This window comes from Scyliorhinus torazame, chromosome 6 (genome assembly GCF_047496885.1).
Source record: "Scyliorhinus torazame isolate Kashiwa2021f chromosome 6, sScyTor2.1, whole genome shotgun sequence".
Taxonomy (NCBI): Eukaryota; Metazoa; Chordata; class Chondrichthyes; order Carcharhiniformes; family Scyliorhinidae; genus Scyliorhinus; species Scyliorhinus torazame.
Window position 1 is genome coordinate 14,024,357 of NC_092712.1, and position 14,524 is coordinate 14,038,880.

The following is a 14,524-nucleotide window of genomic DNA, read 5'->3' on the forward strand; positions in this document are numbered from 1 at the left end:
CACTCCCTCAGTACTGACCCTCTGACAGTGCGGCACTCCCTCAGTACTGACCCTCTGACAGTGCAGCACTCCCTCAGTACTGACCCTCTGACAGTGCGGCACTCCCTCAGTACTGACCCTCTGACAGTGCAGCACACCCTCAGTACTGACCCTCTGACAGTGCGGCACTCCCTCAGTACTGACCCGCTGACAGTGCGGCACTCCCTCAGTACTGACCCTCTGACAGTGCGGCACTCCCTCAGTACTGACCCTCTATCAGTGCAGCACTCCCTCAGTACTGACCCTCTGACAGTGCGGCACTCCCTCAGGACTGACTCTCTGACAGTGCAGCACTCCCTCAGTACTGACCCTCTGACAGTGCGGCACTCCTTCAGTACTGACCCTCTGACAGTGCGGCACTCCCTCAGTACTGACCCTCTGACAGTGCGGCACTCCCTCAGTACTGACCCTCTGACAGTGCGGCACTCCCTCAGTACTGACCCTCTGGCAGTGCGGCACTCCCTCAGTACTGACCCTCTGACAGTGCGGCACTCCCTCAGTACTGACCCTCTGACAGTGCAGCACTCCTTCAGTACTGACCCCCTGACAGTGCGGCACTCCCTCAGTACTGACCCTCTGACAGTGCGGCACTCCCTCAGTACTGACCCTCTGACAGTGCAGCACTCCCTCAGTACTGACCCTCTGACAGTGCGGCACTCCCTCAGTACTGACCCTCTGACAGTGCAGCACACCCTCAGTACTGACCCTCTGACAGTGCGGCACTCCCTCAGTACTGACCCGCTGACAGTGCGGCACTCCCTCAGTACTGACCCTCTGACAGTGCGGCACTCCCTCAGTACTGACCCTCTATCAGTGCAGCACTCCCTCAGTACTGACCCTCTGACAGTGCGGCACTCCCTCAGGACTGACTCTCTGACAGTGCAGCACTCCCTCAGTACTGACCCTCTGACAGTGCGGCACTCCTTCAGTACTGACCCTCTGACAGTGCGGCACTCCCTCAGTACTGACCCTCTGACAGTGCGGCACTCCCTCAGTACTGACCCTCTGACAGTGCGATACTCCCTCAGTACTGACCCTCTGACAGTGCGGCACTCCCTCAGTACTGACCCTCTGACAGTGCGGCACTCCCTCAGTACTGACCCTCTGACAGTGCGGCACTCCCTCAGTACTGACCCTCTGACAGTGCGGCACTCCCTCAGTACATGGCTAATGTTCATCTGTATTATGGATTTGTTTCACCGGAGTTTGGTCTGGAATCTTTAACCCCCAGGTTGAGTGCTGTCCTCTGTGGATTAGAGAACACACTGAGGAGTGTTTTCGGCGGAAGCAGGTTACATGAGGAACTGATCATTTCCCCTTTCCACCTTCATGCTAACCAAATGAAAGTGCGTAGGTGCCGCGCCAGAGCTTCGATGGCTCCATACTGATGCTCACCTGTTTCTCCGAGTTAGTGATTTCATCCCAGGGTTCTGGCATGGTCAGGGGAGGGAAGAAGCCTTTGACAATGTTGGTACATCGATACCGGTGCGGAGAGATCTGCTTTCCGTCCGTCAGCTGCTCGCTGCTGTCGAAATCCTCAAGCTCGGAAACCTTTCAAAATATCACAAGTGGACAGACGTATAAGACAAGGACCCAGCTGAGGATTGGACTGAGAGACCGTCAGCCCCATCCCTCCCCGCCTGGCAGCGTGGAAACACCAGGTGCAGGTTCCACCCCCGGCCTCCCTCCCTTGCCCGTGTCATGGGTATTTACAGTCCATCAGGGGAATTTAATATCGGGCTGTCTCTGTAACAGGAGGGAGGCAGATTGGAATCGTAGAACAATACAGCAGACGACACAAAGATAGGCAGGACAGTAAGTTGCAACGAGGAAATAAGAACATTGCAAATGGATATAGATAGGTTAGGAGAGTGGGCCAAAATGTGGCAGATGGAGTTTAACATGGATAAGCGTGAGGTCATGCATTTTGGTCGAAAAAGTGAAACGGCAAATTCTGATTAATGGGGACACTTGCAGGAGTAATAGTGTTGTCAGTCGGGGATTTTTATTTTCCTAACATAGGACTGCCATAGTGTTGAGGGCTTAGATGGGGTGGAATTTGTTAAGTGTTTCAGGAAAGTTTCTCGGGCAGTATGTGAAGGGTCCTACTCGGGAAAGGGCAAAACCTGGGAAATAGGGCATGGCCAGTGACTGAGGTGACGGTGGGAGACCACTTTGGGACCAGTGACCATGGGCAGGATTCTCCCTTCTGGGGATTAAGTCCCCGCGCCCGCCGGAAAACGGGCGAGCAGGTCCGGGGTGATTCTTCATTTTCCAAGGGGCTAGCAGCGCCCCGGCGAGCGTCCAGCAGCTCTGGCTGCTGGCGGGGCTTTGCTAGTGTCATGTGAGAGTACCTTTAAGAAATGGCTGTTTAAGAAACGTACCTTTAAGAAATGGAGCTGCTCATGTTACTGGAGTGATGTCAGAGTGTGGGTGGAGCTGGGCCCCACTGCTGGTTTTTAGTTTCAGTTTGAGAAAAGCTTGGGTGTGTCTGTGTTTTTCAGTGAGCTGCACCTGAATTTTGAACAAAGGGCTGTACGGTTGATCCCTGTCATCCAAAGACTATCTATGGATCACTTGGTGAACCCAGAATTGTAAAAGGTCTCAGTATTGAATGTAAACCTCATGTGCTCCTGTTTGAAGGTTTGTTAAGTCTCTTGGATGTTAAAAGGACAGCTTACAGGGTTACTTAGTGTTGTATTCTTTGGGGTTGTATTTGAATTGATGGTTGCAAAGATGTTCACTGTTTGTTTTAAAAAGGTTAACTTGAGTTCTTAGAATAAACATTGTTTTGTTTTAAAGAAATACTTGTCCATTTTCTGCTGTCCCACACCTGTCGAGTGGGCCGTGTGCTCCCCATACCACAATCTATTAAAAGTTGTGGGTCAGGGGAACTCCATGATACACTTTGGGGTTCTCTAAACCCTGGCCCATAACACTAGCCAGACCGTGCAACTGCGCAAGCGCCTGGGCGGCCGCGACATGGCGGAGCCACACAGCAGGCCCGCGCGGAGGAAGGTAGGTCCCTCTCAGATCGTGATGGCCCGCCGATCGGTGGCCCCCAATTGTGGGCCTGGCCACCGCTGAGGCCCCCCCCCCACGGAGTCAGATGCCCCCACCCCGAGGAACGCCACCGCGGAGGGTGGTACCACATATAAATCACGGCGGCGGAAGTTCGGCTGGTCGATCGCAGGGAATCGCTGCGGGGGCCTGTTCCAACAGCCCCCGACCGGCGCCACGTTGACCGCCTGCACGGGACAGGCGGGTCCGTGAAGAATTGCGGCAGCGCCGCCGTGCCGGATTTCCGGCGTGAATGGCTATTCTCCGCTCCGGCGCAGGCCGCGATTCCGGCGCGGGGGGTCGGAGAATCTCGGCCCATAGTTCTATTAATTTTAAAATAGTTATGGAAAGGGACAAAATTGGCCCACATGTGCAAGATCTAAATTGGGCCAAGGCAAATTTTGATGGAATTAAACAGGAGCTTGCAAGGGTTTCTTTTTTTAAATTTAGAGTACCCAATTAATTTTTTCCAATTAAGGGGCAATTTAGTGTGGCCAATCCACCCAACCTGCACATCGTTGGGTTCTGGGGGTGAAACCCACGCAGACATGGGGAGAATGTGCAAACTCCACACGGACAGTGACCCAGAGCTGGGATCGAACCTGGGACCTCGGCGCTGTGAGGCAGCAGTGCTAACCACTGCACCGCCGTGCTGCCCCTGGAGCATGCAAGGGTTGATTGGAGCAGCTTGTTTGAGGGCAAAGGGATCTGAAGCAAGTGGGAGGCCTTTACAAGTGAAATAGCTCGAGTTCAGAGTCTATGGCCGTGATTCTCCGACCCCGAGCCGGGTCCGTCCCGCCGCCCCGCCACCGGCTTCCCCATTCATCCCCGCCGATTCTCAGGCGCCCGCGGGATTCCCGCCGTGCCGGTCGGGGGCCGTTGAAAGCAGCCCCCCCCCCCGGCAATTCTCCGGGCCCCGACGGGCCGAGTGGCCACTGAGGTCGGCCGAGTCCTGCCGGCGTGGGTTACTCAGGTCCCACACGGCAGGACGGGGAAGGTGTGTCTGCGGGGGCCATTCTGGAGAGGGGGGGGTGCGTGGGGGATCCGACCCCAGGTGGGGGGGGCCACGGTGGCCTGGCGATCGGGGCGGGCTGGCTGGTTCCGTGGGGACCTATGTTCCTCCGTGACGGGCCCTTGTAGGGCTCCGCCATATTGCCCGGATGCCGGAACGCATGCGCGAACCCGTGCCGGCCATTCCGCGCGGCTGGAGCTGTTGGGGCGCGCCGACCTAGCCCCCTCAGAAGGGTAGCATGCCCCATTATCGGGGACCGTTGATGCCGGAGTGGTTGGCGCCGGTTTTCAAAGAACAAAGAAATGTACAGCACAGGAACAGGCCCTTCGGCCCTCCAAGCCCGTGCCGACCATGCTGCCCGACTAAACTACAATCTTCTACACTTCCTGGGTCCGTATCCCTCTATTCCCATCCTATTCATGTATTTGTCAAGATGCCCCTTAAACGTCACTATCGTCCCTGCTTCCACCACCTCCTCCGGCAGCGAGTTCCAGGCACCCACTACCCTCTGTGTAAAGAACTTGCCTCGTACATCTACTCTAAACCTTGCCCCTCTCACTTTAAACCTATGCCCCCTAGTAATTGACCCCTCTACCCTGGGGAAAAGCCTCTGCCTATCCACTCTGTCTATGCCCCTCATAATTTTGTAGACCTCTATCAGGTCTCCCCTCAACCTCCTTCGTTCCAGTGAGAACAAACCGAGTTTATTCAACCGCTCCTCATAGCTAATGCCCTCCATACCAGGCAACATTCTGGTAAATCTCTTCTGCACCCTCTCTAAAGCCTCCACATCCTTCTGGTAGTGTGGCGACCAGAATTGAACACTATACTCCAAGTGTGGCCTAACTAAGGTTCTATACAGCTGCAACATGACTTGCCAATTCTTATACTCAATGCCCCGGCCAATGAAGGCAAGCATGCCGTATGCCTTCTTGACTACCTTCTCCACCTGTGTTGCCCCTTTCATTGACCTGTGGACCTATACTCCTAGATCTCTTTGACTTTCAATACTCTTGAGGGTTCTACCATTCACTGTATATTCCCTACCTGCATTAGACCTTCCAAAATGCATTACCTCACATTTGTCCGGATTAAACTCCATCTGCCATCTCTCCGCCCAAGTTTCCAAACAATGTAAATCCTGCTGTATCCTCCGACAGTCCTCATCGCTTTCCGCAATTCCACCAACCTTTGTGTCGTCTGCAAACTTACTAATCAGACCAGTTACATTTTCCTCCAAATCAGTTATATTTACTACAAAGAGCAAAGGTCCCAGCACTGATCCCTGTGAACACCACTGGTCACAGCCCTCCAATTAGAAAAGCATCCTTCCATTGCTACTCTCTGCCTTCTATGACCTAGCCAGTTCTGTATCCACCTTGCCAGCTCACCCCTGATCCCGTGTGACTTCACCTTTTGTACTAGTCTACCATGAGGGACCTTGTCAAAGGCCTTACTGAAGTCCATATAGACAACATCCACTGCCCTACCTGCATCAATCATCTTCGTGACCTCCTCGAAAAACTCTATCAAGTTAGTGAGACACGACCTCCCCTTCACAAAACCATGCTGCCTCTCACTAATACGTCCATTTGCTTCCAAATGGGAGTAGATCCTGTCTCGAAGAATTCTCTCCAGTAATTTCCCTACCACTGAAGTAAGGCTCACCGGCCTGTAGTTCCCGGGATTATCCTTGCTACCCTTCTTAAACAGAGGAACAACATTGGCTATTCTCCAGTCCTCCGGGACATCACCTGAAGACAGTGAGGATCCAAAGATTTGTGTCAAGGCCTCAGCAATTTCCTCTCCAGCCTCCTTCAGTATTCTGGGGTAGATCCCATCAGGCCCTGGGGACTTATCTACCTTAATATTTTTTAAGACACCCAACACCTCGTCTTTTTGGATCTCAATGTGACCCAGGCTATCTACACACCCTTCTCCAGACTCAACATCTACCAATTTCTTCTCTTTGGTGAATACTGATGCAAAGTATTCGTTTAGTACCTCGCCCATTTCCTCTGGCTCCACACATAGATTCCCTTGCCTATCCTTCAGTGGGCCAACCCTTTCCCTGGCTACTCTCTTGCTTTTTATGTATGTGTAAAAAGCCTTGGGATTTTCCTTAACCCTATTTGCCAATGACTTTTCGTGACCCCTTCTAGCCCTCCTGACTCCTTGCTGAAGTTCCTTCCTACTTTCCTTATATTCCACGCAGACTTCGTCTGTTCCCAGCCTTTTAGCCCTGACAAATGCCTCCTTTTTCTTTTTGACGAGGCCTACAATATCTCTCGTTATCCAAGGTTCCCGGAAATTGCCGTATTTATCCTTCTTCCTGACAGGAACATGCCGGTCCTGAATTCCTTTCAACTGACACTTGAAAGCCTCCCACATGTCAGATGTTGATTTGCCCTCAAACATCCGCCCCCAATCTATGTTCTTCAGTTCCCGCCTAATATTGTTATAATTAGCCTTCCCCCAATTTAGCACATTCATCCTAGGACCACTCTTATCCTTGTCCACCAGTACTTTAAAACTTACTGAATTGTGGTCACTGTTACCGAAAGGCTCCCCTACTGAAACATCTACCACCTGGCCGGGCTCATTCCCCAATACCAGGTCCAGTACCGCCCCTTCCCTAGTTGGACTGTCTACATATTGTTTTAAGAAGCCCTCCTGGATGCTCCTTACAAACTCCGCCCCGTCTAAGCCCCTGGCACTAAGTGAGTCCCAGTCAATATTGGGGAAGTTGAAGTCTCCCATACAACAACCCTGTTGTTTTTACTCTTTTCCAAAATCTGTCTACCTATCTGCTCCTCTATCTCCCGCTGGCTGTTGGGAGGCCTGTAGTAAAGCCCCAACATTGTGACTGCACCCTTCTTATTCCTGATCTCTACCCATATAGCCTCACTGCCCTCTGTGGTGTCCTCCCGCAGTACAGCTGTGATATTCTCCCGAACAAGTAGCGCAACTCCGCCTCCCCTTTTACATCCCCCTCTATCCCGCCTGAATCATCTAAATCCTGGAACGTTTAGCTGCCAATCCTGCCTTCCCTCAACCAGGTCTCTGTAATGGCAACAACATCATAGTTCCAAGTACTAATCCAAGCTCTAAGTTCATCTACCTTCACACCAGCGTCGTGACATTGCCCCATTATTGGAGAATCCCGCCCTATATGGTCCTGTTAGGGTGAAGGGCAAGGCTGGCAGGAGTAGGAAACCCTGGATGACAAACCATATTGAGCTTTTGGCTCGGACAAAGGAGTCAAGTCGCTCAGGTACAAGTAGCTGGAATTAAGGGATTCCAAAGGTGTACGGAGGATACAGGAGTATACTTGAGAAGGAAATTAGGAGGGCAAAAAGGGAACATGAGGTAGTTTTGACCGAGAGGATTAAGGTGAATCCAAAGGGTTTCTTTAGGTATATTAAAGGAAAATAATAACTAGAGAGAGAATAGGACCCCTCAAGGACCAAAGTGGACATATATGTGTGGAACCGCAGGAGACGGGCGAGGTTCTCAATGAATATTTCTCCTCTGTGTTTACCGTGGAGAGAGACATGAAGACTTGGGAACCTGGGAAGGTTAGTGGCGATATATTGGGGTCAGTTCGCATTACAGTACAGGAGGTGATGGACATATTAAAATCACAGTAACTTCATTGCAGTGTTAATGTAAGCCTGCTTGTGACGATAAAGATTATTTTTTAAAAGTTTTTAAATGTATGAAGATGGATAAATCTCCTGGCCCTGATCGAGTATATCCAAGAACATTGCGTGAAGCTAGAGAAGAAATTACGGGAACTCTGGTCGAGATATTTGCATCATCGTTAGCCACGGGTGAGGTACCAGAAGACAGGGGGGTAGCAAATGTTGTGCCCTTATTTAAGAAGGGCTGCAAAGAAAAACCTGGGAACTATAGACCGGTAAACCTAACATCTGTGGTGGGTAAGTTAGTCGAGAGAATTCTGAGGGATAAGATATACAGGCATTTGGAAAGACAGGGTTTGATTAGGAGTAGCCAACACATGAAATGAAAATCGCTTATTGTCACAAGTAGGCTTCAATGAAGTTACTGTGAAAAGCCCCTAGTCGCCACATTCCGGCACCTGTTCGGGGAGGCTGGTACGGGAATTGAACCGTGCTGCTGGCCTGCCTTGGTCTGCTTTAAAAGCCAGCGATTTAGCCCAGTGTGCTAAACCAGCCCCTGGGGAGATACAGGAGGTGAACCGGGGATACAGAAGGAGACTCAAGAAGGAAATTAGGAGGGCAAAAAGGGGGCATGAAGTAGCTTTGGCTGAGAGGATAAAGGTGAATCCAAAGGGATTCATTAAGTAGATTAAAGGAAGAAGAATAACTAGAGAGAGTATAGGACCCTCAAGTACCAAAGTGGGAGATCATGCCTTACAAACTTGTTAGAGTTCTTTGATGAAGTGACCAGGAAGGTTGATGAGGGCAGGGCGGTAGACGTAGTCTATATGGACTTCAGTAAGGTCTTTGATAAAGTTCCACATGGTAGGCTGCACTGGAAGTTTAGATCACATGGAATCCAGGGAAAGCTGGCAAATTGGATATACAATTGGCTTGATGGTCGGAAGCACAGGGTAATGGTGGAAGAGTGCTTGTCGGACTGGAGACCTGTGACTAGTGGTGTGTCTCAGGGGTCAGAGAAGGGACCATTGCTGTTTCTTATCTATATCAACGATTTGGATGCGAATGTACAAGGCATGATCAGTAAGTTTGCAGATGACACTAAAATAGGTGGACACTAAAACAGCGAGGAAGGTTATCACAAATCGCAGCAGAATCTTGATCAGCTGGAGAAGTGGGCCGAGAAATGGCAAATGGAGTTCGATACAGATCAGTGTTGCATTTTGGAAAGTCAAGTCAAGGTAGGACTTTCGCAGTTAATGGTAGGACCTTAGGGAGGATTGCGGAACAGAGGGACCTCGGAGATAAGGTGCATAGTTCTCCAGTTATTCTCTAAATTGTGTGCAGTTTTGGTCTTCTCTGAGGAAGGATGTTCTTGCTCTCGAGGGAGTGCAGCGAAGGTTTACCAGACTGATTCCAGGGATGGCTGGACTGTCCTATGAGGAGAGATTGACTAGGTTGGGATTATTCACGCTGGAGTTCAGAAGAATGAGGAGGGATCTCAGAGAGACTATAAAATTCTAACAGGACTGGACAGGGTAGATGCAGGGAAGATGTTACCAATGATGGGTGTGTCCAGAACCAGGGGTCACAGTCTGAGGATTCAGGGTAAACCATTTCGGACAGAGATAAGGAGACATTTCTTCACATAGCAGTATTACGGTGGCGGAGAGGATGCTAGATGGGGACTCTTCTTCCGAGGTAGTATTGGCTGAAGTTAGAAACAGGAAAGGAGAGGTCACCCTGTTGGGAGTTTTTTATAGGCCTCCTAATAGTTCTAGGGATGTAGAGGAAAGGATGGCGAAGATGATTCTGGATATGAGCGAAAGTAACAGGGTAGTTATTATGGGAGACTTTAACTTTCCAAATATTGACTGGAAAAGATATAGTTCGAGTACAATAGATGGGTCGTTTTTTGTACAGTGTGTGCAGGAGGGTTTCCTGAAACAATATGTTGACAGGCCAACAAGAGGCGAGGCCACGTTGGATTTGGTTTTGGGTAATGAACCAGGCCAGGTGTTGGATTTGGAGGTAGGAGAGCACTTTGGGGACAGTGACCACAATTCGGTGACGTTTACGTTAATGATAGAAAGGGATAAGTATACACCGCAGGGCAAGAGTTATAGCTGGGGGAAGGGCAATTATGATGCCATTAGACGTGACTTGGGGGGGATAAGGTGGAGAAGTAGGCTGCAAGTGTTGGGCACACTGGATAAGTGGGGCTTGTTCAAGGATCAGCTACTGCGTGTTCTTGATAAGTATGTACCGGTCAGACAGGGAGGAAGGCGTCGAGCGAGGGAACCGTGGTTTACCAGGGAAGTGGAATCTCTTGTTAAGAGGAAGAAGGAGGCCTATGTGAAGATGAAGTGTGAAGTTTCGGTTGGGGCGATGGATAGTTACAAGGTAGCGAGGAAGGATCTAAAGAGAGAGCTAAGACGAGCAAGGAGGGGACATGAGAAGTATTTGGCAGGAAGGATCAAGGAAAACCCAAAAGCTTTCTATAGGTATGTCAGGAATAAGCGAATGACTAGGGAAAGAGTAGGACCAGTCAAGGACAGGGATGGGAAATTGTGTGTGGAGTCTGAAGAGATAGGCGAGATACTAAATGAATATTTTTCGTCAGTATTCACTCAGGAAAAAGATAATGTTGTGGAGGAGAATGCTGAGCCCCAGGCTAATAGAATAGATGGCATTGAGGTACGTAGGGAAGAGGTGTTGGCAATTCTGGACAGGCTGAAAATAGATAAGTCCCCGGGACCTGATGGGATTTATCCTAGGATTCTATGGGAGGCCAGGGAAGAGATTGCTGGACCTTTGGCTTTGATTTTTATGTCATCATTGGCTACAGGAATAGTGCCAGAGGACTGGAGGACAGCAAATGTGGTCCCTTTGTTCAAAAAGGGGAGCAGAGACAACCCCGGCAACTATAGACCGGTGAGCCTCACGTCTGTAGTGGGTAAAGTCTTGGAGGGGATTATAAGGGACAAGATTTATAATCATCTAGATAGGAATGATATGATCAGGGATAGTCAGCATGGCTTTGTGAAGGGTAGGACATGCCTCACAAACCTTATTGAGTTCTTTGAGAAGGTGACTGAACAGGTAGACGAGGGTAGAGCAGTTGATGTGGTGTATATGGATTTCAGCAAAGCGTTTGATAAGGTTCCCCACGGTAGGCTATTGCAAAAAATACGGAGGCTGGGGATTGAGGGTGATTTAGAGATGTGGATCAGAAATTGGCTAGCTGAAAGAAGACAGAGGGTGGTGGTTGATGGGAAATGTTCAGAATGGAGTACAGTCACAAGTGGAGTACCACAAGGATCTGTTCTGGGGCCGTTGCTGTTTGTCATTTTTATCAATGACCTAGAGGAAGGCACAGAAGGGTGGGTGAGTAAATTTGCAGATGATACTAAAGTCGGTGGTGTTGTCGATAGTTTGGAAGGATGTAGCAGGTTACAGAGGGATATAGATAAGCTGCAGAGCTGGGCTGAGAGGTGGCAAATGGAGTTTAATATAGAGAAGTGTGAGGTGATTCACTTTGGAAGGAATAACAGGAATGCGGAATATTTGGCTAATGGTAAAGTTCTTGAAAGTGTGGATGAGCAGAGGGATCTAGGTGTCCATGTACATAGATCCCTGAAAGTTGCCACCCAGGTTGATAGGGTTGTGAAGAAGGCCTATGGAGTGTTGGCCTTTATTGGTAGAGGGATTGAGTTCCGGAGTCGGGAGGTCATGCTGCAGCTGTACAGAACTCTGGTCCGGCCGCATTTGGAGTATTGCGTCCAGTTCTGGTCACCGCATTATAGGAAGGACGTGGAGGCTTTGGAGCGGGTGCAGAGGAGATTTACCAGGATGTTGCCTGGTATGGAGGGAAAATCTTATGAGGAAAGGCTGACGGACTTGAGGTTGTTTTCGTTGGAGAGAAGAAGGTTAAGAGGAGACTTAATAGAGGCATACAAAATGATCAGGGGGTTGGATAGGGTGGACAGTGAGAGCCTTCTCCCGCGGATGGATATGGCTGGCACGAGGGGACATAACTTTAAACTGAGGGGTAATAGATATAGGACAGAGGTCAGAGGTAGGTTCTTTACGCAAAGAGTAGTGAGGCCGTGGAATGCCCTACCTGCTACAGTAGTGAACTCGCCAACATTGAGGGCATTTAAAAGTTTATTGGATAAACATATGGATGATAATGGCATAGTGTAGGTTAGATGGCTTTTGTTTCGGTGCAACATCGTGGGCCGAAGGGCCTGTACTGCGCTGTATTGTTCTATGTTCTATGTTCTATAAAGAGTGGTGAGCCTGTGGAATTCATTACCACAGGAAGTAGTTGATGCTAAAACTTTGAATATATTCAAGAGGCAGCTGGATATAGCACTTGGGGAGAATGGGATCAAAGGCTATGGGGAGAAAGCAGGATTAGGCTATTGAGTTGGATGATCAGACATGATAGTGATGAATGGCGGAGCAGGCTTGAAGGAAAGGAGAGTTCACCCTGTTAGGGGTTTTCTATAGGCCTCCGAAAAGTTCCAGAGATGAAGAGGAAAGGATTGCAAAGATGATTCTGGATAGGAGCGAAAGCAACAGGGTAGTTGTTATGGGGGACTTTAACTTTCCAAATATTGACTGGAAACGCTATAGTTCGAGTACTTTAGATGGATCCGTTTTTGTCCAATGTGTGCAGGAGGGTTTCCTGACACAGTATGTAGATAGGCCAACGAGAGGCAAGGCCATATTGGATTTGGTACTGGGTAATGAACCAGGACAGGTGTTAGATTTGGAGGTAGGTGAGCACTGTGGTGATAGTGACCACAATTCGATTACATTTACTTTAGTGATGGAAAGGGATAGGTATATACCGCAGAGCAAGAGTTATATCTGGGGGAAAGGCAATTATGATGCGATGAGGCAAGACTTAGGATGCATCGGATGGAGAGGAAAACTGCAGGGGATGGGCACAATGGAAATGTGGAGCTTGTTCAAGGAACAGCTTCTCTTGTCCTTGATAAGTATGTACCTGTCAGGCAGGGAGGAAGTTGTCGAGCAAGGGAACCGTTGTTTACTAAAGCAGTCAAAACATTTGTCAAGAGGAAGAAGGAGGCTTATGTAAAGATGAGACATGAAGGTTCAGTTAGGGCGCTCGAGAGTTACAAGTTAGCTAGGAAGGACCTAAAGAGAGAGCTAAGAAGAGCCAGGAGGGGACATGAGAAGTCTTTGGCAGGTAGGATCAAGGATAACCCTAAAGCTTTCTGTAGATATGTCAGGAATAAAGGAATGACTAGGGTAAGAGTAGGGCCATTCAAGGACAGTAGTGGGAAGTTGTGCTTGGAGTCCGAGGAGATAGGATCTACATTAAACTGCATTTATTTCAATGCAAGGGGCCTGACGGGCAAAGCGGATGAACTCAGGGCATGGATGGGCACATGGGACTGGGATATTATAGCTATGACTGAAACATGGCTAAGGGAGGGGCAGGACTGGCAGCTCAATGTTCCGGGGTACAGATGCTATAGAAAGGATAGAACAGGAGGTAAGAGAGGAGGGGGAGTGGCGTTTTTGAGAACATTGAGAACATTACGGCAGTACTTAGAGGGGATATATCCGAGGGTTCGCCCACTGAGTCTATATGGGTGGAACTGAAAAATAAGAAGGGAGAGATCACCTTGATAGGACTGTACTACAGGTCCCCAAATAGTCAGCGGGAAATTGAGGAGCAAATATGTAAGGAGATTACAGATAGCTGCAAGAAAAATAGGGTGGTAATAGTAGGGGACTTTAACTTTCCCAACATTGACTGGGACAGCCATAGCATTAGGGGCTTGGATGGAGGGAAATTTGTTGAGTGTATTCAGGAGGAATTTGTCATTCAGTATGTGGATGGACCGACTAGAGAGGGGGCAAAACTTGACCTTGTCTTGGGAAATAAGGAAGGGCAAGTGACAGAAGTGTTAGTGAGGGATCACTTTGGGACAAGTGACCATAACTCCATTAGTTTTAAGATAGCTATGGAGAATGATAGGTCTGGCCCAAGAGTTAAAATTCTTAATTGGGCAAGGCAAATTTTGATGGTATCAGACAGGAACTTTCAGAGGTAGATTGGGGGAGACTGTTGGCAGGCAAAGGGACGGCTGGTAAATGGGAGGCTTTTAAAAATGTGTTAACCAGGGTGCAGGGTAAGCACATTCCCTTTAGAGTGAAGGGCAAGGCTGGTAGAAGTAGGGAACCCTGGATGACTCGAGATATTGAGACTCTGGTCAAAAAGAAGGAGGCATATGACGTACATAAACAACTGGGATCAAGTGGATCCCTTGAAGAGTATAGAGATTGTCGAAATAGAGTTAAGAGGGAAATCAGGAGGGCAAAAAGGGGACATGAAATTGCTTTGGCAAATAATGCAAAGGAGAATCCAAAGAGATTCTACAGATACATAAAGGGGAAAAGAGTAACTAGGGACAGAGTAGGGCCTCTTCAGGATCAAGAAGGACATCTATGTGCAGAGCCACAAGAGTTGGGTGAGATCCTGAATGAATATTTCTCATCGGTATTCACGGTGGAGAAAGGCATGGATGTTAGGAAACTAAGGGAAATAAATAGTGATGTCTTGAGAAGTGTGCATATTACAGAGGAGGAGGTGCTAGAAGTCTTAAAGCACATCAAGGTAGATAAATCCCCGGGACCTGATGAAATGTATCCCAGGATGTTGTGGGAAGCTAGGGAGGAAATTGCGGGTCCCCTAACAGAGATATTTGAATCATCGGCAGCCACAGGT

General features: G+C 49.1%; 1 protein-coding gene across 1 annotated transcript in view; it reads right to left on the reverse strand.

Moving 5' to 3' along the window:
* The window catches only part of wdr97 (WD repeat domain 97), a 229,449-nt gene that overhangs the window by 77,302 nt on the left and 137,623 nt on the right, over positions 1 to 14,524 (reverse strand). The window contains exon 14 of the mRNA XM_072507945.1: positions 1,435 to 1,590. Coding sequence (XP_072364046.1) covers positions 1,435 to 1,590 — 156 coding nt within the window. The remainder of the gene's footprint in view (positions 1 to 1,434; positions 1,591 to 14,524) is intronic.